The sequence below is a fragment of the Capra hircus genome, chromosome 14 (assembly GCF_001704415.2).
Source record: "Capra hircus breed San Clemente chromosome 14, ASM170441v1, whole genome shotgun sequence".
Classification (NCBI taxonomy): Eukaryota; Metazoa; Chordata; class Mammalia; order Artiodactyla; family Bovidae; genus Capra; species Capra hircus.
The window spans coordinates 21,366,841-21,393,656 of NC_030821.1; the positions used below are offsets into that span (position 1 = coordinate 21,366,841).

The following is a 26,816-nucleotide window of genomic DNA, read 5'->3' on the forward strand; positions in this document are numbered from 1 at the left end:
TCCAGGGGATCCGTTGAGTCCTGAGGCCTTGCTCATCAGGACTCTTCCGCATGACCTTGTCATGGGTTGGATGGCCCAGGGATTCCCTCGAGTCCTGCATGACCTTGTCATGGGTGGGATCTCCTGTGCTGGCTCCCGGCAATTGACTATTTATTATTATTACTTTTTAACTTAGAGACATCTTGTTTAAACCAGTGTACTAAAAATAATTTGGAAAATATTAATTTTAGTACCTGCCAATTTTAATTTATAGTGATAAAATCATTTTGCCTTTCCATGTGTTTTAAATTATTTTTATAAATATCTTAGAACTGCATATTTAGCTTCACTTCAGTTCTGTCACTTAGTCATGTCCGATTCTTTGTGACCCCATGGACTGCAACACGCCAGGCCTTCCTGTCCATCACCAACTCCTGGAGCTTGCTCAAACTCATGTCCATTGAGTTTAGCTTAGTGTATAGAAAATATGGAACATGTGAACTAATAGGTGGAGCTAGTCCTTGTCATCAAATCAATTAGGCAAATGAAATTTTCTGAAAAAGTCTCACATTATTTTTCAGTTAAAAATATGTTAATACACATTCTTGAATAATACTAATGTGATGTCTTAAATGTGACAAAAGCTGTTTATGTTGCTGTTCAGTTGCTAAAATGTCCGACTCTTTGTGACCTGATGGACTGCAGCACGCTAGGCTCCTCTGTCCTCCCTCTATCTCCCAGAGTTTGCTCAAATTCAGGTCTGGGCCACATTTATTTGTGCCACATTTATTTGTGCTGCTTTAAAAGATGTGAATGTTGCATATTAATATTATAGTAATATTTCCCATTTTAATGATAGCATCCGATACACAAAGACTCAGCTTTTGGGAACAGTTTCTTTATGAATAGATTGTTCTCAATAAGGAGCTTAAAGTATAGGTTTTATCCATAAAGCTATTCCTTGGGATTGCTCACTGAATCAACTCTATTCATAGAGATCCTACAATGCCAACAAAGTCCAAACAACCTGAATGTTGGTACTTGAAGTCTTCACCAGCTGATTCCTGGGCAAGTTGCTGTGTGTTATAATTTCTTCAGTTATGTTGTTTTCAGTAAAACTGTGAATGATTGGAGACATCTATAAATTAATCAGCATGTAAGTAATATCTTCTCTCTACCACAGTTATTGTCACAATCTGCTGAACAAAGCCACCTGCAATTTTATGACATCTACAAAGTATGGTGATATCTATAAAGGTCTAATGAAATTGTGCTGATGAACTTACCAGCTATCATCTTTTTAGCCATTTACTTGTAGAGCAAAATAGCAACTTCTTTTGTCATATAGGATCTTCTAGTTCTAATATTATTGCTTCTGTGAGCAATATTAATTCGTAAAAGTTTTCCAACGTCAGTCTTGATTTCTACTTGTAAATTGCTAATACCTTGAGTATTCTTCTAATATTAGTAGATTTCTTTAAGGTTTGAGTGTTTTGCGAGTAATAAGGATGTGTAGCAAGAATGATGGTTTCATGCTATTGCTTTATAGCAATGTCTCAAGAGCAGAGTCTTTCTTTGTCTTTCTGGAGTATGCATTCTTTTACATTTTGGAGTCACTTTCTGAGAAGGGGTATATTAATATATCCGACAGCATCTTTTTTGTATATTCCCATACCTCTTTTTTTTTTAACTCTGTATGGATTTTAACAAATTTCAAGTTATTAAATGGCATTAGTTTATTGTTGGGTAGTTTATCACTAACAGGCTTTATAAGGAATGGTCTGCTTTATTAGCAATTAAAATATTTTTATGAAGAACATTGCTATTTAAAAATGATAATGTAGTTGCTTCTTACCCTTAAATTATATTTTTTAGTATTATTGCAATAAGAATTAGATTCTTTCTATGGCTTTTTTCGAAGTTCAGCCAGTACCTTCTTTAGTCATAGTGGTATAACTGCAGCATCCCTAATGTTCTCTGAACATAGAAGAAAACTCTGCACGTGTCAGCTAGTGTTGGCATTAGCTGTTGACACATCTCCGTTTTTATCAATATCTCTTCTTCATGTGTATGACTTGTATCATGCATTTATTAGAGGAAGTAGCCACATATTTCTTTCTTCTCAAGCTATTTGTCAATTATCTACAATAAATACAGATTTATTGAGAAACTAGATTAAGAAAAATCATGATTTCATGAAGAAAAAGATTTGCTCATATGAAGTTTTTTTTCCATCGAGGTGATGTTAGTGTTGATGTGAAAATTTTCTCTTAAAATTGGTAACTCCAGATTATTGGCATGACAAAAAATCATATTACAGTATAGTTTATTTACAACTTATTCACTTAACAAGATCAGTACCAATATGGCATAACTGAATGGAGTCTCATTTCTTTCATCTTCTGTAAACAGTCAGGATCTATATTTCTGGATTATTTGTCTTTTGGTTTTGTTGATATTTCAGAGTCTTCTGCATACTTTTATATTGCAAATGTATACTACTTTATACCCTAAGGAAGTATTGGAGAAAGCACAGTTCTGTTTGGTCAGAGCTATCTAAAACTTTTCCATTAAGTATAACCTTTGCTGAGGGTTTTTGATATATAATTTTTACCAACCTAAGGAAATGCCCTTTTATTCCTACTTTGACTATCAAGTTAAAGGAATACTAGTTTTTCTAGGAGTTAATTTAATATTCCTGATTTTCCAAGTTACTTTAAACCATAAGCAGGTGTTGAATTATTAAATGCTTTTCTTCATTGATTGAGATATGAGTTTTCTTCTTTACTCTTTTTTATTGATTGCATAACTAGGTTTTGTGGTATTGTACTACTGTCCTTATATCCCTGGGGTTAAATTGTGGTTGATAGTGATATAACGTGTTTTTGTCTTAGATTTTGTTATTTAAGTTTAGTTTATGTTTTCACCCTATATATATGTGAATGAAGTTCACCTGTGGTTGTCTTGTTTTTTTGTCATAATTACTTTTGCTTCAGGAAATGAGCTATATGACTTTTGTTCTTTTCTAAAATTAATTTTATGAAATAATTTATATCATAAATTGTAGAATTAATGGTCCTTTAAAAGTTTGATGGAACTCACCTGTAAACTTGTAGCAGTTGCTCTAGGTACCCTACTCAAAAGCCTTCAGCCACTCCAGATGACACCAACAAATGGTACCTGAACAAACCAATAGCTTCCTGCATCTCTCTGCCTCAGGGCATTTCATGACCAAAGAAATAGGCTTAACATGAAGGAGAGGCAGAGAAGTGCCAGTGAGCTGACTGATAAATACCCCAGGCTGCTTGCCCTTAGTGGGATGATTTTAAGAGAGTCCCATCAAGACCAAGCTCCATTTGCCTCCAGAAATAACCTACTCTTTAATTGACTGTTTATTGGCTATTTTTCCATGTTGTACTTCCCCTCTCTTTCACTGTACTTCCTGGTATCATTTTTTCAAGTAAACAAACTACTTTGCATTCAGATCTTTGGCTTGGGATCTGATTGTGGAGAAACCCCAAACAGGAAATACCATCTTGGCCTGAGATTTTCTGTAGAAGAGGTATTAACAGTTTTAAAATTGAGATATAATTCATACAACATTCACCACTTTCAAGTGGCTTTTAGTATCATCCGCAATGTTGTGCACCTATCACCATTACTTAATTCCAGAACATTTTCATCACCCTGAAAAGAAACCTTGTGTCCATTAGCAATCATTCCCATCTCACTATACACCCAGGCACCCAGTAATCCACTTTTTTTTCCTCTATAAATTTGCCTATTGTGGACATTTTGTATAAACGGATTTAGACAATATGTGGCCCTGTGTGTCTGGCTTCGTTCACTTAGTATAATGCTTTTAAGGTACCGTTGCTATAGCAAGAATCATACTTCATTCCTCTTATGGCTGAATAACATTCCATTGTGTGTTTATATCACATGTTATATATTTGCTCGCCAACTGAAGGACATCTAAGTTGTTTCTACTTTTTGGAATAATGTGAATAATGTTGTTAAGACCGTATGCTTTCAAGTTACATGAACATATATTTCTAGTTATCTTGGGTATTGCTTAGTAATGGAATTGCTAGGTCATATGGTAATTCTATTTTTTAATTTTTAAAGAACTGCCAAACAATTTTCCACAGTGACTTTATATGACACTTTATATGTGTACCAAGAATGTACAAAGGTTAAAAACTCTCTCCCTTCACCAGCACTTACCATTTTCTTTTTTTAAAAACATTGTACCTCTCCCAGGGAGTGTGAAGTTCTGCGGAGTTGGTTTGCTGCCACCACTGTCCACTGTAGATGTGGCTGAAATCAGATGTGAGCCAAGGAGATCAAAACTGTCTGCAACGTGAGACTTAGGAAGGACTTCATACAAAAAAATCTAGTGTCCTAGGTCATAAGAGACCAGGGGTTTGAATTCTGGTTGTGTTACTTATCGGCTCTAAGACCTTGTCTATGTGACTTAACTCTTGCAATCTTCAGTTTCTTCATCCATTACTAAAGTGTAGATTAAATGAGGTAATAGCAAGAATTAGAAGAGTGCCTAGAGCGTAGGGAGAACTCAGGAAGTTCTGTTTGTTGTTGTTATTGTTGCTGTTAGTAGCAGTGACATTGGTGGTGGTGGTGGTGTTGGTAGTCGTACCAGGGTATTAGCTAAAGCCTAGAGTTTGACTCAAAATCCAGTCGTGCAAAGTGTGGTCTGCGGATCAGTAGAAGCACCATCACCTGGGAGGCTGTTGAAAATTCAGAATCCCTGCCTCTCTGCCCCCAGACTTAGAAATTGGAATCTGTATTTTAACAAGATCCCGGGTGATTGGAATGCATATTACAGTTTGAGAAGCATTGGTCTATTACATCATTTTGCCATTCTCAGCTTGACCACTGCAGTTCCCACAATTTTGTTTTTCATTTTTATAACAGCTTTTTTGCGGAACAGTTGTGCAAAAACTGCACATGTTTAATGTATGCAGTTTGATGGCTTTGAACTTATGCATATAGCCATGTAATCATCACCACAATCCAGGCTATAAACATATCCATCACCTCCAAAATGAACAGGTGCATGCACATCATTCAGTGTGATCTCTCTTTCACCCCCAATAAAAAACCTAGTAATATTCTGAAATCTGTTGGGTTAGATCTAAAGGAGGACATTGATTTAACAAGTCTGAATCCCCTAAGGTAAGCTATACATATTTTACTTTCATTTAAATATCTAAGCAATTTTAATACACTAAAAATAATCTTCACGTACTTTGTACATTTTGACTTATGATAAGAAAATGTAAATTTCATAATAGTACTCATATTTGGAAAATTCTTAAATGTTATTTAATTTTTTCTTAAAGACAATTTCTTGATATTCATGGTATTTGGATTATAGAAATTCTTTAGGCAAACAGATTTTAAAGAAAGTAAGGTATAACTATTATATCCTTACCGTTAATACATTACCGCACTCACCTATTGAACATCTTTTGGTGTTTTACAGGTAATTGGGACATAGCAGTGAACTAAAATAGACATCTCTTACCTTTCTGGGGAGTATAGTCTAATTAGGAGATACACATAACAAATAAGATAAATATTAGAAGGTGTATGTGTCCTGGAGAAAATGAAAATCTAGATGCTTAATTTTGGATGACGTTGGAATATTGATTTGAATGGCCTTTGACAAATGACAGTTGAGCAGCAACTTAAAAAACTTTAAAAAGATGATGGAGATATTTAGGGGAAAAGCAGTTTAGACTTAGGTAATAGTGGATACAGAGGTCCTGTGGTAGGGGCATGCTTGACGTGTTGGATGAATAGGAGGGAAGTTCACGTGGCTGCACAGAGCAAGTGGGTGAGAATTGTGAGACACAAAGACCCAAGTGGGTGAGAGTGAGTCTGCAGAGGACCTTCTGGATCATTGAAGGACTTTGGCATTTATTCTGAGCAAAATGGGGAGTATGAAAAGGTTCTGACAAAAAAGTGACGACATGCTTTAAAACGTTTTGAAGGGTTTGCTTTGATGGTTTTGTTGGGATAGGTTAATGAGAGTGAGAAGAATAGCATCTAGGAGACCAGTTTTGAGGATATTTAAGTAATTTTGGCCTCTGGAAAAGGAAATGGCAACCCACTCCAGTATTCTTGCCTGAAGAATTCCATGGGCAGAGGAGCCTGGTGGGATTGCAAAGTTCACGGGGTCTCAAAGATTCAGACACCACTGAGCGACTAACACTAGCAAAAATAATTTAGGCTGGCAGTGGTGGTGACTTAGAGTGGTTGTGGTGAAGATGATGAGATGATATCTCTGTAGATATATTTTAAAAGAAGAACTTAAAAAATTTTGTAGTGGAATGTGTGTGGGATATGAAAAAAAGAGATTATTCCAAGGTTTTTGGCCCCAGGTAAACCAGGAGGATGGGGAATTGCCATTAACCACTCGGAGTAAAACCGTGAATGCATCAGTTTGGAGGTAAAGGTCTGGAATTCAGCTTCGACCTTTGAGATGAATCAGGATACAGATGCACTGAAGCTCGATAAAAGACAGTGCTTTTAATTTTGTACTGTAATAGTGTTATGATACAGTTTAGCTTTCATAGAATAGTAAATCTCCTTGGGTGGGCGGAGTTGAACTTGCCTCACATTGAACTGTGCTTTGAAGTAGATCAGGTGACTATATGATTACTGATGCTCGCCTCTTGATGAAAGTGAAAGAGGAGAGTGAAAAAGTTGGCTTAAAGCTCAACATTCAGAAAATTAAGATCATGGCATCTGGTCCCATCACTTCATGGAAGATAGATGGGGAAAAAGTGGAAACAGTGTCAGACTTTATTTTTGGGGGCTCCAAAATCACTGCAGATGGTGACTGCAGCCATGAAATTAAAAGACGCTTATTCCTTGGAAGGAAAGTTATGAGCAACCTAGATAGCATATTCAAAAGCAGAGACATTGCTTTGCCAACAAAGGTCCGTCTAGTCAAGGCTATGGTTTTTCCTGTGGTCATGTATGGATGTGAGAGTTGGACTGTGAAGAAAGCTGAGTGCCATAGAATTGATACTTTTGCACTGTGGTGTTGGAGAAGACTCTTGAGAGTCCCTTGGACTACAAGGAGATCCAAACAGTCCATCCTAAAGGAGATCAGTCCTGGGTGGTCATTGGAAGGACTGATGCTGAAGCTGAGACTCCAATACTCTGGCCACCTCATGCAAAGAGTTGACTCATTGGAAAAGGCCCTGATGCTGGGAGGGATTGAGGGCAGGAGGAGAAGGGGGCGACAGAGGATGAGATGGCTGGATGGCATCACTGACTCGAAGCACATGAGTGAGTGAACTCTGGGAGTTGGTGATGGACAGGGAGACCTGGTGTGCTGCGATTCATGGGGTCACAAAGAGTCGGATCCGACTGAGCGACTGAACTGAACTGCCTTTAGCAGTTACAGGAGCAAGAAGGACAGTTTGCAAAAGGAAGTCCATATTCCAGTGTGTGGCTTCTGGCAGTTTACTTGCAAGGATCTCAAATTGTTTTATCCATTAAAATTTTAAAGAAGTAGTAGTGAGAACTGAGAAACTAGTAAATGAAACGTTATACTTTGAACTCTTTTCTCTGAATTAATGCCTCTTCCTTAAAAATTTCTGTTTCGCTGGAGTGTTCTAGTGATTTCCATATCGCCATATTTTGTTAGTGTTTGTTACTGTTTCCTCTAGTTTTAGACCTCCAATTCTTTTCAATTGAGATAAGGCATCACTTTGTAATCTTCATATAATTATGTTCTGGCCTCTCCCTTTTACAAGATGTTCTCCTCAGAAAGTATGTTCTGTTCTCCATTTTAAGTGAAACCTATGCTTTCTATTTTAAGAAAAATAAAGCTTGCTTTCCATCAATTTAAGCCATGATTTGGGGCTTCCCAAGTAGCTCAGTGGGTAAGAGTCTGCTTGCAGTGAAGGAGTTTCAGAAGACTCGGGTTCAGTCCCTGGTGGAGAAAATCCCCTGGAGAGGGCATGGCAACCCACTCCAGTGTTCTTGCCTGGAGAATCCCGTGGACAGAGGAGCCTGGCAGGTTCCATGGCTGCAAAGAGTCGGACACACCTGAAGTGACTGAGCTCACGTGCAAGTCGTTTACTTTAAATTTATTGAAATAATTTTATAGCTCTGTAATTTATACAGCATAACTTTTAAGTTCAACATGTTGGAAAAGAAAACTGTCAACTGGTAGATGTTTATATTTACTCTCTTGAATTTTTGAGTAAGTTAAGATGCAATGGCAAATAATGATTCTAATTAATACCATCACATTTTATAATGTAGAATAATGATACTCTTTCAACTTATTTTTAATTTTATGAAAGTTACTATATTTTAAACTGAAACAATTTATTTTTAGGGAAAATTAGATTAACAGTGTAGGGATACTATAAGGCTAGTAGTTCAGATTGAACAAAGCGCTATAGCGCAGACTAGTGGGAAAACTTAATAATTGCAGAAATGTTCACTTCCCTTAAACTCGCTGGATATGCCTACTGCTTTAAGAGTTGTCTTTTCTTTAAAAAAAAAAAAAAAAAAAACACACACATACTTAAAGAAATTCAAACTTAAAATGCGATCCTGAATTAAGGTAAGATTTAAAGGTCAAATATTTATTATGAAGGTAGTAGCTACCAATTCTGATAATAAGCAATATGCAATTAAATTCTCCTCAATGACTAGTTTACTTTGAAACCACTTTTCTAGTTTTTTGATAAAATTTAATTTAGAACAGAGAGTTTATAAAGTGAATCAGGTGCTCTGATGGAAAGAAAATAAAAGCAGCACTACAAAATATGTAATTTTGTTTATATGTTTGGCTAATTGGTACCTTTTTAGATAAACCTGACTTCTTTATTCACATCACTCCATAAAAAAAAAAAAACCCTGAAAGTAAGCTGTACTGTATTTTAAAAACTGTATTTGTATGAAAACTTAATGAATTGTTCTCAGTTAACTAATATATTTATTTTAACCTTAATTGGTTTCTAGTCTGACACCTGGTTACATACTCCTCTATCTCCTACCACTTTTTTCCTTTCTCTCTTTTTTCATTTTGAAATATTTCAAACATGTCAAGAAGTTTAGAGACTACCAAGCAAGTTATACAAATCTTAAAATGTTCCCATGTTTCGTATTTTTTTCTGAGATAGCACGATTATCTTGAGTACTTATTATTCTATAAGTTTTTATTTGTATAGTTTATAAACACTGCTTATACCTAAACACTGCTAAACCATATAAAACATTGTTTTACAAGGTTTTAAACTTTATATTATGGATCATACTGTATATATTTTTCTGAAACTTTATCTATTTTGAGATTTAGATCCACCTACCTCTTATAATTCATTCATTTTGGTTGCTGAATATAATTCTTGGCATGAATATGCTAGATGTGGGTTTGATCCCTGGATTGGGAAGATCCCCTGGAGTAGGAAATGTCAACCTGCTCAAGCATTCTTGCCTGGTAAATTCCATGGACAGAGGAGCCTGGTGGACCACAGTCCATGGGGTCAGTGAGACATGGCTGAGTGGCTGAGTGCTCGCACACATCCTCATAAGAGGAGGATTACACACAGAGAGAAGGTGATGAGAGGGTGCAGCAGAGAGAGCTCTGAAGATGCTGTCCTTACAGATTGGACTGACCTGACCACAAGCCAAAGAAAGAATGCTGATAGGCATCAGAAGCTGAATGCCAGAAAAGGCAAAGCATTGATTTTCCCTGGAGTCTCTTAAATGAGCAAGGCCCTGTTGATACCTTGATGTTGGTCCATTGATGCTGAATTTGAATTCAGACTTCTGGTTCTTCAGAACTCTGAGAGAATGTATTTCTAGTTTTTGTTAATTTGTGACAACAGCTATATGAGGCTAATTTACTGCTCTTTTCTGATTTTTGCCATTAAAATCTTTTCAGTCTTATAAATTGCACTAGGGAAGTTACCTTTTTTCTCCTTTCTATAATAATTCAAAAAAATTTTTGATCACTTTTTCAGTGTTTGGTAGGCATCAAATGTTAAAACCATCTAGACCCCATTTCTTTTTTGGTGAGATTTTTTTTTTTTTAATTTTCACTGTAGTTTTTTCCTTTTCTCTCTTTCCTCCTCTTTCCCTCCCTTTTGCCTTTCCCCTAAGCTTATGTTTTCCTTATTAACAGTTTTATGATTGCCTTCATGCAGTGTCTGGTCTCTCCAATGCAGAACCAGGTCTTCAGAAGTGAGCTGGGATCTTGTTTCCATCTTGATATTTAGTAATACTGCAAATTAACGTATTAGTGGTATTTTAAGTTAATGATCCTGCAAATTCATATATAGAAACCAAGGTCATGGTTGGCTTTGTTCAGGGTCTTGTTACAAGACTGTGTCCCATTTATCTGAGCTCACAGCTATGTGTAATCTGTAGGTTGAGGCAGTTTTCTATAGTGTTTTCCAGCTTCTTTTATTAATGAATCCTCTGGGCATCAAGAAGTGAATCTTGACTCCAAGTTTTCATTTTACAAGGAGCATATTTAGTTCTTTTATCCTAAAGAGCTCTGTTCTCAGCCATTGGTACCTGCTTTTTGGCTGGGGGCACAGTGGCCCCAAGGCTTCAGCTCTGCTCCATAAAAAACAAAACAAAGCCCTGAAAGTAATTTTAATTACTTTACATTTTGTTTACATTTTGTTTTAATTTTACTTAGTTTATTTCTACTTTTTATAAGCCAAAATTCTGGGTGCAGAAACAAAAATCTTTCTACACAAGCAATATCTATTTTAGCAGAAAAATGTTAAAAGTTAAGATTTATATCATGCCATGAAACAAAGTAATATATAAAAATAAGAGTTTAAGGAAAGTAGAAAGAGGCTTAAAGGTTTAAGTTTAGGCAGAGTGGTCGAGGTCACTATAGTTTTTAGTTCTCTATAATAATTTCACTGAGATTTTAAGGATAAGTTAAAATTGTATTTTTTCAGCAATTGTGTGTTTTGTTTTGATAAAGGTACAGATACCTAAAATGTTTAGTAATATTGGCTGCATGGCAATCCAATAAATGAGTATATTTTCAACTTAATTGTCTTTCATTTTCTCTTCATCTCCTGTCTTTTAAAAACAGCAGATTCCTTTTTTGTTGTGCTCTGCAGCCTCCCAGCCTGCCCAGAGTAGAGGAACCAGCCATTTTATCAGAATCTAGGCGTTCCCAGTTCTTCTTTCTCTAGGTGTGGTTCTGGTTCATACTTGGCACTTTGGTGAATATTAATCTTTGACCATAACTGACAGTATTCAGATCACAGAGAAATAGGTATAGTATATTCGAAGTGCCTCTTGGTTTAGATTATCAGTAAGCTGGCTTCTTTTGGGAAGCTTTGGAATGGTAAAGGGGGACGCCACAGTTCTAAGTCCAAGCCTGAGGGTTCTTGGGGAGAGTGTCAGGTATACAGAAAAGGTACACAGTCAGGGAAGAGTCTGCCGCTTCTATCCCTGCACATGGTGAGGAAGAAGAAAGACAGTAGGAAGGCACAAACGATCAGAGCAGTGTTCTGGTCTGTTCTTTCTAGTCTTTGACTCAGGATGAGGATGCTTATTAGTTAAGTCAAAGGGCAACTTTTACCCTTGCTAATATTCAAGGTTCTTGGAAGAGATATCTTTCTGGATGTCCTTCCAGCATTAGCTTTCCAGAACTATCTTCAGTTCCAGGGTGGCATGGAGGACACAGAAGTAGCTGCATGTCCCTGCTGTGACACTCCCTGGTGAGGGATGAGGGATGTGGCCACTTTGCAGTAGACTGCAGTACAGCTACCTTGGGCCATGACTGAATGGAGAGTTGTTCAGAGACTAGAAGGAGTCAACAGAGCCTTGGGAGCTGAGGTGAGATCAAGTCAGCAATGGAGCACGGTCCTGTCTGAACAGAGTAGAAGAACCAGACTATGAGTTAGATGAGCTGTGGATGTTAGCAGCAGAAGCTCCACGGGACACCCAGATACTTTCTTAAAAAACAGCAGGGGAAGGGGTAGAAATGTAAGGCATAGAGAATTTAGCCAAAGGAGCTACTTATCAGGCTAAAATTTAGTATGTAGTTTTAAAAGAAATCTGGCTAATTTGCTGTTAAGGAAAATCAGATAAATAATTAGAGAAATAAACTATGTTTCTTTGTGGAGTAATTTTTCAAAGCCATTATCAATAGCCAACTAAGACTTGGAGATGTTCCAAGTAAAAATTTCTTCTGTACTGCTGCTGTCTCCTGAGGGACTTAATGACCACATGGCTGAATTCTCCTGTATCAGCTGACAAATAGGATTGTATGTTAGCTAGAGATGCCACGCTTGTGGTTCACGGAGAATTTGGCAAAGTCTGGCTGCTTGTCTTGGGGTATCAGATGGAAGAAATTTTCTGATACATGTTTTGTAATCTATAAACCCATTACATTGAAATTACATTGATCTCTTAATTCCTTAAGGAACATGTTTAAAAACCTTTAATCCTCTTAAAATACGGTCTGGTACTTCCCTGCCAGTTGCACCATGACAGCGCTAGGGAAGGGGCACGTAGGTTAGTAGCCTGCAGCGCCACTGAACTCTACCTTTTGAGGGACGGAAACAGCATGGATCTAATCATGGGAACAGTAGGGTAGTGCTGTAATTGACTTTTCTGGATTTCCAGGCCTCTTGCAGATCTCTGCGTTCTTTTTTTTTCTCCAAATGCTGCCTGGGCCTGGGGAGAGGAAGCATCAGGAATTTATGGTGTGGCTGTATTCCTTTTGTAGCATTTCTCATAATCGTAATTTAAAGAATATTTGTGCAGTCATTTGCAATTATTTGTCTTCCTTACTATACTTTAAACTCCGCAGCAAAATCTATGTCTGCTGACCTGTATTTGCCAGCTCTTAGCATAGTGTCTGGCATACACTAGGCATTTAGTGAATACTGAGTGAATGAATAAATAATGAATGAGTTAATGTTAATAGTTACTTGCACATCTATAAATAAATTAGAATGTTATGGTCTGAATTAATTTTATGGTAAATTACAGCTTCATCCAAGTGTATCTTTTAATACTAAATGTATAATCTTTTAGGAGATTGTATTAGGTACATTATATTCAGTGATGTACTGATAAATGCTAACCACAGGCTCCCTGTAAGAAAATGTCCTGGTTGGCGGTATTTTGCAACTTTCATAGTCTATAAAAACATCCCCAATGGCTGCCTTCAAGCAACTCAGGTTACTTCATCGAATGCAGAGTTGAGAAGAAACGTGCACTAGCCGTTCTTAAGACTCAGAGAAAGCTGGCTCCAGAGCAACACTGAAGCACATTTTTATGTCTTTTTAGTAATGCATTGTTCTTCACATATAAAGAGTATGCTGGTGACGCATTCAGTAGAACATGTGCTTTAGAAAGATTTTGAATTAGTCAACTGCAAATGATGAACTTAGAAAGTTTCTGTAGCTCAACATAATAGAATTTTATTTCTCACAGTGTGAGGTCCACCCTGCTGTCGGTGGCTGATCATCAGAGACTCCCTTCCAAATAGTCATTCAGATTCCCAGGCTCCTTCTCTTTTTTTTAATGGATCCTTTATCCCCCAGGGTCTTGAATGAAGCGCTTGATCATAGCATATGAGAGTTTTGAATGGTCATGAAATGGTACACATCATTTCGCTTGTAGTCCATTGGCCAGAACATAATAATGGCCATCTCTACAAGGGAGATTAGGAAATGTAATTTTCTAAGAGACAAAGGAAATAAATTTAATAGCTAGCTAGCATCTTCCACAGTTTTCTAGTCATGTGATAGGGTTGAACCAATCAATTTAACACCTTTTTTCTGACAAATACACACATTGATAAGCATTACAGATTAGTGGTGGAGCCTACTCTGATTAGACTGGAGTTTAGTAAACTCTTTTATTCTGTGTGAAGTTAGCTGGTTTTAGCAACTTTGCCTTGGCCTCATTAGCACCAGTCTCTAAGCAGTAATCCTTCATTTCTCTGAAATACTCTATTATTTATTATCCCTATTTAGATGAAAATCAGAGTATTCAGAGGTTTACATTCCTTTAAGTTACTGTATGCAGTTAACATAGTTTTGTTTGTAACTATGAAGTTTAGCTATTACATTTACCATTTTTATGGTTTTGAAGAGATATTTCTATTTTCCTTAGTTTTTTCCCCTTTGTAACCCCAACAAGGATGTTTGTGGAATGGAACATATGGTAATAAGGGACAAATTTGGGTCACTAGTATTTCATCTTGTATATTGCTGTATTAGTTTGAAAATAGTGGCATATTTAGAACTGAAAGTAATAATACCTTATAATTTTGAATCCTCTGTGTCTTTGTATTCTCAGGGCCTAGATTTTTTTTTTTTTTTTTGATAAATGATGACCAGCCAAACTAATAGGCTTTGACCTTGGTGATTTATGAGCATATATATTTCTAAGACGTTTTAAAAGCATTTATCATAAGGTGCATTTGCTGGTTAACTTAACTGGCTAAACAAAAGTCCTGCTATTTTATCCCAAATTAGTTAATTTTTTTCCACAGACACAGAATTCAGCTCTATAGACATCAATTGTTTCATAGCCAATTAGTGAAAATTCACTTCACAGCACATCTATGTGTTTGTAAGACATTGTTCAGTATCAGCAATTGATAAGTTGCAGTGTATGTAAAGGGCTTCAAATGAAATTGTCAGTTTCTGTATTAATTTAAATGAGTGGATTTAGGCTTTCTGATCCTTAAAGATTAATAGATTCTTAATCCAAAAGGAGGAGGAGATAGTGAGAGAAGGGTAATGGGGTGTTAGGATATGAGGATTACTAGAGACCAGCAGTTTAGGAAGGAACATAGGATCTAGTCAGAATTCCCTGGTGGCTCAAACAGTAGGGAATCCACCTGCAAAGGGGGGAAACCTGGGTTTGATCCCTGGGTTCGGAAGATTCCCTTGGGAGGGCATGGCAACTCACTCCAATATTCTTGCCTGGAGAATCCCGTGGACAGAGGAGCCTGGTGGGCTATAGTCTATGGAGTTGCAAAGAGTCGGACACGACTAAGCGATTAAGCACAGCACAATGTGGATAGCCCAGAGAGTATGGGAAAAGTATTAATACATAGTGTCTTTAATAGGAATCAGACAGCATCCTTCACACCTTGCAGTCATTTATTTTATATATTGATATCTACTGAGTGTTAACAGATAAGGAAAACTAAGCTCATAGTGTTTCTAGGTTTTTTTTTTTTTTTTCATTTTGCACTACCTGGAAATGATACTGTTCATACAATGAGTTAACTTAAATTTATAAATTTGTACAAATAGTATCATCAGTTCAGTTCAGTTCAGTTGCTCAGTCGTGTCCCACTGTTTGCAACCCCATGAATCGCAGCACGCCAGGCCTCCCTGTCCATCACCAACTCCTGGAGTGCACTCCAACTCACGTCCATCAAGTCAGTGATGCCATCCAGCCATCTCATCCTCTGTCGTCCCCTTCTCCTCCTGCCCCCAATCCCTCCCAGCATCAGAGTCTTTTCCAATGAGTCAACTCTTCGCATGAGGTGGCCAAAGTACTGGAGTTTCAGCTTCAGCATCATTCCTTCCAAAGAAATCCCAGGGCTGACCTCCTTCAGAATGGACTGGTTGGATCTCCTTGCAGTCCAAGGGACTCTCAAGAGTCTTCTCCAACACTGCAGTTCAAAAGCACCAATTCTTCGGCTCTCAGCTTTCTTTACAGTCCAACTCTCACATCCATACATGACTACTGGAAAAACCATAGCCTTGGCTAGACGGACCTTTGTTGGCAAAGTAATGTCTCTGCTTTTGAATATGCTATCTAGGTTGTATCATACATTTACCTAGTTTACACTGATGTAAATTGGTAGGGCTGGTTATGGCCTCCTCTAGCCTAGCCTAGTCACTGTGAGGAACACACTTGTAACTCACTGAACACACTGAATTGGGAATTGCTGCCCTGGTGGCTCTCCTTACCAAACATCAGAATCACCTGTAGGATTTGGCAAATAAATAAAAGAAAATAGCAGATTTCTGCATTCTTTCCCAGTTTCTGATTCAGTAAGTCTGGGGTGTAGCCTGGAAAGGTGCACTTCTAAAGTTTCCAGGTGATACTCGGGCTGCTGGTCTAGGGACACTCTTGAGGCTCTCTGGAAGAGCTTAAGTAACCTGCCTACCTTGTGACAAATGATGAAGCAGCAGTAAGTTGTTTCTGCAAATGATCATGATTGGATAGTTGTCTGTCTCACAAACTCTCATTTCTGTTTCATTAGCAATTAGCAGGTGCAAAAGGATGTTATTCTTCAATATTCTGAGTGTGACTTAGTCCAGATAACTTCATATCATAAAATCATATGGATGTATTATCACTGTTAACATGAATCATAATTTTTTTTTTAAAAAAGCAGACATTCAAATTTAATTTTTAACATTATTTTCCTGTTCTATATTTAGTTGCTTTCACTTTTAAAAGAGATCTGCAGTACCTACATTTGTCACAAGATGGCATTTAAAGGCTGAAGATTTTGGTTGAAATTTGATTTTTGAGACTGTTGATGAGTTAGATGTATAATGTTTCATATGTATTCAAAACAAAAGAAATTTGAACTGTGATGTATTTTTTTAAAATTTGAGTGAGATTTTGATATTTTACTATCAAAAATGCTTTCTTATTATAAAAATTAGATAGTAACAAAAATTAATGTTATTGATGATTAATTCTTTTGGAAAAGGATGCAACATGAATCTTAGAGTAATAGCATAAAAATTTTATTACATTACATCCCCCAGAAAGATTTCAAATGATTTCAAGTTAGCAAACATTTAGAAGGTCTTACTTTTCTATAATGTATAAAGTCTTATTATGCAAACAGGGTTTCCCAGGTGGCTAAGTGGTACTCCTTCTGCCAGTGCAAGGAACACAGGAGACTGGGTTTGATTCCTGGGTTGGGAAGATCCCCTGGAGTAGGAAATGGCAACCCACTCCAGTATTTTTGCCTAGAGAATCTCATGGACAGAGGAACCTGGTGGGCTACAGTCCATAGGGTTGAAAGAATTGGATATGACTGAGCAACTGACTGAGCAAATAGATTCAAGGGATTAGATCTGATAGAGTGCCTGAGGAACTATGGACAGAGGTTCGTGACCCTGTACAGGAGGCAGGGATCAAGACCATCCCCAGGGAAAAGAAATGCAAAAAGGCAAATGGTTGTCTGAGGAGGCCTCACAAATAGCTGTTAATAGAAGAGAAGCGAAAGGCAAAGGAGAAAAGGAAAGATATACACATTTGAATGCAGAGTTCCAAAGAATAGCAAGGAGAGATAAGAAAGCCTTCCTCAGGGATCAATGTAAAGAAATAGAGGAAAACAATACAATGGGAAAAACTAGAGATCTCTTCAAGAAAATTAGAGATACCAAGGGAACATCTCAAGCAAAGATGGGCACAATAAAGGACAGAAATGGCATGGACCTAACAGAAGCAGAGGATATTAAGAAGAGGTGGCAAGAATACACAGAAGAACTGTGCAAAAAGATCCTCATGACCCAGATAATCATGATGGTGTGATCACTCACCTAGAGCCAGACATCCTGGAATGTGAAGTCAAGTGGGCCTTAGGAAGCATCACTACAAACAAAGCTAGTGGAGGTGATGGAATTCCAGTGGAGCTATTTCAAATCCTCAGAGATGATGCTGTGAAAATGCTGCACTCAATATGCCAGCAAATTTGGAAAACTCAGCAGTGGCCACAGGATTGGAAAAGGCCAGTTTTCATTCCAATCCTAAAGAAAGGCAATGCCAAAGAACGCTCAAACTACTGCACAATTGCACTCATCTGACATGCTACTAAAGTAATGCTGAAAATTCTCCAAGCCAGACTTCAACAGTATGTGAACTGTGAACTACCAGATGTTCAAGCTGGTTTTAGAAAAGGCAGAGGAACCAGAGATCAAATTGCCAACATCCACTGGATCAACTAAAAATCAAGAGAGTTCTGGAAAAACATCTGCTTTATTGACAATGCCAAGGCCTTTGACTGTGTGGGCCACAACAAACTCTGGAAAATTCTTAAAGAGATGGGAATACCAGACTACCTGACCTCTTGAGAAATCTGTATGCAGGTCAGGAAACAACAGTTAGAATTGGACATGGAACAACAGTCTAGTTCCAAATAGGGAGAGGAGTCGTCAAGGCTGTATGTTGTCACCGTGCTTATTCAACTTATATGCAGAGTACATCATGAGAAACACTGAGCTGGATGAAGCACAAGCTGGAATCAAGATTGCCGGGAGAAATAACAATAACCTCAGATATGCAGATGACACCACCCTTATGGCAGAAAGTGAAGAGGAACTAAAGAGCCTCTTGAAGGTGAAAGAGGAGAGTGAAAAAGTTCGCTTAAAATTCAACATTCAGAAAACTAAGATCATAGCATCCAGTCCCATCACTTCATGGCAAATAGATACGGAAACAGTGGAAACAGTGGCACTTTATTTTCTTGGGCTCCAAAATCACTGCAGGTGGTGGCTGCAGCCATGAAATTAAAAGACGCTTACTCATTGGGAGAAAAGTTATGACCAACCTAGACAGCATGTTAAAGAGTACAGACTTTAGTTTGTCAACAAATGTCGGTCTAGTCAAAGCTATGGTTTTTCCAGTGGTCATGTATGGATATGAGAGTTGGACTATAAAGAAAGCTGCGCACCGAAGAATTGATGCTTTTGAACTGTGGTGTTGGAGAAGACTCTTGAGAGTCCCTTGGACTGCAAGGAGATCCAACCAGTCCATCCTAAAGGAGATCAGTCCTGAATATTCATTGGAAGGACTGATGTTGAAGCTAAAACTCCAATTCTTTGGCCACCTGATGTGAAGAGCTGACTCATTTGAAAAGACCCTGATGCTGGGAGGGATTGAAGGCAGGAGGAGAAGGGACGACAGAGGATGAGATGGTTGGATGGCATCACCGACTCAATCACTGACAGGGAGGTCTGGCATGCTGCAGTCCATGGGGTCACAAAGAGTCAGAATTGACTGAGTGACTGAGCTGAACTGAGCAACTGAGCATGCATGCATGTGCATTATTCAAATAGAAGATATAGATGTTGCCCCCAGTGAGCTTTGAATTTAGTTGGAGAAACATGAAGAGAAATGTATATCCAATTTGAAGAGAGAACAAAATAAAAATGATCAAGTACGGTGTTGTTTGATGTAGACACAAACAATGTGAACTGAAATAATGGGCAATGAAGCAAAAATTTTAAATTGCATTTTACAAAAGCATCCTTGTATCAGTTGAAAATAGCATGTTGAATTTTTCTTTTACTGTGATTATCTATATTATTATAATTGATTCAAACTAAGGAGAAATGTTTAGCCAATTGGAGAGCCTTAAGATTCAGTATTTGACATAAATATGACATTAAAGTCACTCGATTTTTTTCTTGATTAATTGAAAAACATTTTTGGGAAGAAGATAAAGTTTATTTGCCCATACAGATGTTAGTCGTAAAATTCTTTGATTCCTGGAGTTTGAAAAATGCATCTATTAAAAACTCAAGAGTAGGATGATGGTTACCAGGGGATGAGAGGGAGAAAAGGGAATTTGCTGTTTAATGGAGATAGACTTTGAATATTAAAGACACACAAATTTCGGAGATCTGTTTCACAACAATATGAATATACCTAATGCTACTGAACTGTGCACTTAAAAATGGTTAAATTGTGCATTTTATGTGAAGTGTTCTAGTAAAATTATGAAATTGTTTAGGTTTCTATTAATCAACAATATTCCTAGCTTTATTTTAGCCATTAAGAGCTACTCAAAAAAAATAAAGGCCCCTCAAGAAGCTGTAATATATTTGGTGATAAAAGATTAACCTATTATCAGCAGGTAACCTACTGAAAGTCCAACATAAGCCAGGCGTTGTGCCATTGTGCCAGACATTCTGTATAAATTATTTCAATCCTCAAAACAATAATAGGAAAATGAATATTACTATCCCTATTTCTTATTTTATCATTAAGGGAACTAAGTTTTATAGACGTGAAGGTTCAGTACCTTGTTGAACTTTCAGTTTAGTTGGAGAAACATGAAGAGTAATGTATATCCAATTTGAAGAGAGAACAAAATAAAAATGGTTGTCCAGGTTCCTTTGAGTTGGTATTAAATCCATTTTTTTCTAGCCTCAGAATCCATTTTCTGTGTATTTTACTATGTTTCTAATTTAAGTAAAAAGCAATTAAAGACTACAAAGAAACAACTAGTAATTATACTTTCCAGTCTGGTATTTCTACTGCCAGTAAATATTGTCTATTTCATTATAGTTATTTTGACAGAGTTAAAAGATACGTGATTTAATTATCAATAGTAGTTAATCTGGATTATGTTTTAACTTTAGAAAGAATGACCATACATACACATATATATGTATATATATTATTAGCTTGAGTTGTTGTCTCTCTTTCTACTTGCTTTTAACTTTGGAAACACTAATTTCTTTTCCCTGTATATTCACGTGCAGGTTATGTGGGTATGTAATTTGTGCCGAAAACAACAAGAAATCCTCACTAAATCGGGAGCATGGTTTTATAATAGTGGATCTAATACACCACAGCAACCTGAGCAAAAGGTTCTCAGAGGACTGCGGAATGAGGAGGCGCCTCAGGAGAAGAAAGCAAAACTGCATGGGCAGGCCCAGTTCCAAGGACCCTCAGGTGACTTATCTGTACCTGCAGTGGAGAAAAGTCGATCTCATGGGCTCACAAGACAGGATTCTATTAAAAATGGGTCAGGAGTGAAGCACCAAATTGCCAGTGACGTAGCTTCAGACAGGTAAACATTTTGCTTAATCTTTAGGTAAATATTATTTTTAAACTTCATTCCAAACAGAAGTAAAAATACATGACATGTTTAGGCAACAAATGAGTTGTCTAAATATAATGTAAATGTCCATATGTTTTATAGAAATGCTGAAAGTGATGTTAGGACTTGAGCTCTTATATGTTTGAACAGTCTTAGATTTGATGAGGGAGTGTCAGATTGTTACAGAATAAAGAAATGAAATGAAACAGGGAGCCTTGGTAGGAGGTTATGATCCCAGGAAAGACAAATGGGCATAAGAGCAATGGGAATGAAGGAGATGGTTTTTAAGACACTTTGGAGAAGTTGGATTGATGGGACCAACTGGAAGAGGAATTGGGAGAATGGGGAAGATTAATCACATTTCCAAAGGTTCTACCTCAAGTTGAAGCATGAAGTGGTTTTCCAGCTGATGAAAGGACTTCATAGTTTGATTTTTCCATTGACTAACTCTGTTATTAACTCTGTGGCTCAGTTCAGTGGGCTTCTCTATGTTCAAAGTGTTAGACTTTTAAAATTAGTTTCTGGCTCTTAGATTTCCTAATTTTGGAAGGGGGAGAATGAAAAATTTTGTTGGGAAGATTATTTTTCTATATCATATTCCTCTGAACTGACAATTAAAAAAAAATCTAGTTCACACTATGTTTGTTATCTGGAAGTGGCAGATGCATTTACATGTGATCAACTATAAAGTCATACATTTGTTGAAACACAAATCTAAGTTGTGTTTACAGGATGGTTGGTTCTGAGTGTTACTAAAATGCAAGTCTGTGTGCCCCACACACAGTGAGGCCAAATGGTACCAAAGCTTCGGAGTCTGGAACAGAGAAAGATATATTGCGATGTCATGAGAGGAGACGGGTGGCTCACATCCTCAGAACCCCAAAAGCTTTCAGCAAAGCCCTTTATAGGAAAGGTGAGGGAGGGGTGTAGTTAGCATCAGATCCTTTGTTCTTAAGGTCATGTCATGGTTGGGTAAGAATGTTTCCGCACACCTTTACTGAAACAAATGATATTCTCTGTTCTGACAAGAAAAAGCAAGGTCCTGAGACTCAACTTCTCTCTGAGATCCAGGCCCTGGCTAAGAGAAGGGGGCTGGTCACCTTGCCCAGGAGTGTTCACATCCAGCACCCAATCTGGGTCCTCTTACCGGGATCCGGGCCTGGCAGACGAGGCTGGCAGTGTTCTCAGGCCTGGGTCCCCAGACCCTGCGTGGCCATCATCACTGAGGGAACCCGATGCCCAGGACTGCAGGCTTTTCATTTAAACTGGAGAGAATCATTTGTGGCAAATACCAGTCAGATTAATTCCCAGCTCACAACAATTGCCGTTCTTTGAGAATAGCCCCAGCCACAGAGGTGGACCTGAAGTAATGGAGTACAGTGTTCTTACAGCTTAACCCCGACCTCTGGCCACCCCCTAGGGGTAGACAACTGATCAAGCTGTACCAGTTTTTGAAACTTGAATGGACAGACTGAAGCTGCTACCTTAATGACAGTATCCACATACACAGGTGCTGAGGCCTCCATGGACTGTGACTCATGGAGACTGCCCCTGCCATTTTGTAAAGGCCTGGGCCCAGCCACTGGGCGGCCTTGGCAGGGGCTCTGGAACTTAGCAGGGCACAGCCCTTAGCCTGTCCCAGGCCATCCTAGCTCACCTGCTGGCCCTGAGCCCGGAGGCTCAGGAGGACCTGGGGCAAAGGGCACAACCCGCCTCTCACTGCACTTTCTGCCTGGAGGGCCGCTGGGAGTCTGACTGTTGGCAGAAGGGGACCTCTAGCCACTGCTCTAAGGGGCTTGTGCTGATGGCCACATGCTGGCTAGGTGCGAATGGCGTGCTAAGGGCTGCCTGCACGCACTTCCCCGGTTACAATCTGAAGGCAAGGAACAAATCTCTCCTTTAAAGTTAACATGAGATTCTGCTCAGTAGGAGTTTCTTAGTAACAGAATTTGAGTTACGTTTTGTGATGTAGATCCCCCTCCAACTTGAGGGCACCTGCTGCCGCTTAGTCACTTCAGTTGTGTCTGACTCTGTGCGACCCAATGGACTGTAGCCCACCAGGCTCCTCTATCCATGGGATTCTCCAGGCAAGGATACTGGAGTGGGTTGTCATTTCCGTCTCCAGGGGATCTTCCTGACCCAGGGATTGGACAGCTGACCCTCGCCCATTTTCACAGTGACAGCTCTTAACTGTCTTTCTGCAGAGCCTGGACTTTGGCCACTGGTCTGAGGTCTGACCCTAGGTAGAATGGTGATGCCCTCCAACCTCTGTCTGCTACCCGGTCAGTCTTCTCTGGCTGGACACCCCACCAGGTGCCAGAAATGGAAAAGCTCAGACTCGAAATCCAAGAGGGGAGCATTGGCTGAGAACTGGAGGGTTGTGATCCTCCATGTCTGTGGGGTGGGAAAGGTGCTCAGCTGAGGCGGAAGAACCCAAGCCAGGCTGGCTACCAGCTAGCCCTGTCCCCTGGTGTCCATGACCCTCCAGGCTCATGGCTGTTTGGAGTCTGGCTGTCTCGACTCCTCTGCTGGCTCTCAGAGCCTTGCCTGCTGCTAGCAGACATGCCCCTGGAGGCGTGCCCTCAGCCCCATCACCCATGCCCCTTCTGTGTCCAGCTTAGCTGAGGCATGCCTGCCTCTATTACATGAGCACTCAATTATAACAGGTAAGGTAACTATGAGTCACTTTGTCGTTGGTGTTCAGTTGCTAAGCCATGTCTAACTCTTTGTGAACTCATGGACTATAGCCCACCAGGCTCCTCTGTCCATGGGATTTCCTAGGCAGGAATACTGGAATGGGTTGCCGTTTCCTTCTCCAGGGGGAGTCACTTTAGAAGATGCCTAAAGCCATCACCCTGTTGTGTTGCTACAGCTTAGGAAGATAATGAAATGATGGCTGTGCTTGTTGTTTGAAAACTAGCAAAAGTGAAACAGACAGTGTAAATCCTATCTTGGGCAAAACAGTGGTGATTTCGTGGCTGGTATGCTGTGAACACGTCTCAGTGCAAAATCTCAGGAACTCAGGAATTTTAAGGTTAGAGGACCATCTTAGATTGAGGGCCACCTTAAGGACACAAAAATTTAAGAGCAGGTAGTTTTATGTGTAAGGCAATCCAAGGCATTGCCTGTAGGGAGGTGGGAAATGATCCAGTTAAGGAAGGAACACAATATTGGATGCATTCAAGACCTTAACCTCTTAGCAATTGTGTCTCAATCTTACTGGTACTTTTGGGAGACAAAGTATCATTTCCTCAGAGTTATCCCATGCAATGGGCAAGGAGGTTGGGGATATTTATCCATAACTTTCCTTTGCTGTTGGATTAAGACTATTTCTGGTGGGTATTAACTCTCTGGAACTCACTGCTCAAGCAAATTCCTGTGCCAGAGAAAACAGTCAGGCAGAATATTACAAATACAGTAAGAAAGCATCACTGTGTAGGGGACAGTGAAGGAATAAGGCAATGTGAGCTGAGACAGCAGCAGTGTCTGCTACACAGGGGCTTCATGAATCAGGAAAAATTGTGAAATGGCAAGTATAATGGTCACAGTATATGAACTTCAATGAAGAAAATAGATGATAACCAATGGAGATAGGATTTTAAATGAATAAGTGGCAATAAAATGGATAATGGAAGCAGATTCCTTCAAAAACTAGATAGCTGAATGAGATAGTTTCCCTTGGACTCTAGAAAGTTAGGAAGAAAAAAGGAAATACTAGAACCCTGGATCACATAATAGATGATTAAGTTTTGAAGTGCATATAGTTAAGAGGTTATAGATGTTAAAAATAAATCCAACAAATTTATGAATAATTACTTCACCATTGTAGGGAAATTAGAAGCATATCTCTAATCTTTGAAGAAGGTGGTAAAAACAAATGTATTTCTTTCAGTATTATCCCTTGATGCTTCTTTCACTTACAAAGTACTAGCCCAAATGAACAGTAGAATTCTGACACATTATGGGGAAGCATAATTCAGAATTATGAATGTTGAAAGCTCAACATTCAGAAAATTAAGATCATGGCATCTGGTCCCATCACTTCATGGGAAATAGAGGGGGAAACTGTGGAAATAGTGTCAGACTTTATTTTGGGGGGCTCCAAAATCACTGCAGATGGTGACTGCAGCCATGAAATTAAAAGATTGATTTTAATTTCCTCCTTCGAAGGAAAGTTATGACCAACCTAGATAGCATATTAAAAAGCAGACATTACTTTGCCAACAAATGTCCATCTAGTCAAGGCTATGGTTTTTCCTGTGGTCATGTATGGATGTGAGAGTTGGACTGTGAAGAAAGCTGAGTGCTAAAGAATTGATGCTTTTGAACTGTGGTGTTGGAGAAGACTCTTGAGAGTCCCTTGGACTGCAAGGAGATCCAACCAGTCCATCCTAAAGGAGATCAGTCTTGGATGTTCATTGGAAGGACTGATGCTGAAGCTGAAACTCCAATACTTTGGCCACCTCATGCGAAGAGTTGACTCATTGGAAAAGACCGTGATGCTGGGAGGGACTGGGGGCAGGAGGAGAAGGGGACGACAGAGGATGAGACGGGTGGATGGCATCACCAACTTGATGCACATGAGTTTGGGTGAACTCCAGGAGTTGGTGATGGACAGGGAGGCCTGGTGTGCTACAATTCATGGGGTCGCAAAGAGTCAGACACGACTGAGTGACTAAACTGAACTGTTGGGGAAGCAGGATGTAGTCGTTCTTTTTTTTAATTCTTTTTTTGCCTAGTGCCTTTGACATCTGAAACCAGTAAATGCATACTTTACTGACTCAATGTATCCTGTAATTATATCCTTCCGTTCTGAACCTCATACAAGTCAAACCAATAGCCCCTTTGTTAATAAGAATTACTTTTAGTTAAGGAAAAAGTCAAGAGTTTAATATCAGATTTGGTAATTATACCTACAAAATGGAATTGGTTATAATTTGTATAAACTTTTACTTGGAAAATACTTTCTCTTCAAGAATAATTCCCCTTATCATAAGCAGGAAAGTGTGTTTATTTTTTTAATGCAGGTTCTATATTAATTTATTAGGCATATATGTGTGGGCCTTTTGAATTTTTTTCCCTAGAGCAAGGGATCAGCAAATGCTGTTGCTGGCATCCAATCTGTGCCGTATGTCTTGTAAATAGTTTTGTTGGAACACAGATACATCTGTTAGTTTACTTATTGTCTGTGGCTACTTTCAGCTAAAACTCCAGAGCTGAGCAGTTAGAAGAAACCAGTTATATGGCCTTCATAGCCTATAATATCTATGCTGCTGCTGCTGCTGCTAAGTCTCTTCAGTCATGTCTGACTGTGCAACCCCCTAGACGGCAGCCCCCCAGGCTCCCCCATCCCTGGGATTCTCCAGGCAAGAACACTGGAGTGGGGTGCCATTTCCTTCTCCAATGCATGAAAGTGAAGTTGCTCAGTCATGTCTGACTCTTTGTGACCCCATGGACTGCAGCCTACCAGGCTCCTCTGCCCATGGGATTTTCTAGGCAAGAGTACTGGAGTGGGGTGCCACTGCCTTTTCCGATAATATCTATGACCCTTTACAAAAAAAGTTTGCCTTTTCCTGTCCTAGAGAGAGAGTGGTTAGGTCTCTTAGCAGTGTTGCAATTTCTCTGTTCTTTGCTCACTTTCTTCTGTTTCTATTTAAATTACTTCAGGTAGGCCTGTTTCCTTGCTCCCCTTACCTCCCTCTCCTCTCTCACTGTCTTGTCTTTCCCTCTCCCCATGTCTCTCTCCTGCCTTACTGGAAAGAGTCTTCTAGCAATATTTGACTTGGACAGTAAAATGGATTTTCTCATAAAGAATATAGCTCCAGTTTAAAGTACAATATTATTAGTAATTTGTTCTTTTAATATCATCCAGAAACCAGCAGCCTCAAAAGGAGAAACTTTGGTTTAATTAATTTAAATCTATGGACCTAGAACTATGCTTGAAGGAAAATTATGTTATATTTTCTTGCTTTTAGGA

General features: G+C 38.8%; 1 protein-coding gene across 1 annotated transcript in view; it reads left to right on the top strand.

Moving 5' to 3' along the window:
* RIMS2 (regulating synaptic membrane exocytosis 2) overlaps window positions 1-26,816 on the top strand; it is a 601,915-nt gene that overhangs the window by 151,004 nt on the left and 424,095 nt on the right. Inside the window, exon 3 of the mRNA XM_018058085.1 lies at window positions 20,499-20,809. Coding sequence (XP_017913574.1) covers window positions 20,499-20,809 — 311 coding nt within the window. The remainder of the gene's footprint in view (window positions 1-20,498; window positions 20,810-26,816) is intronic.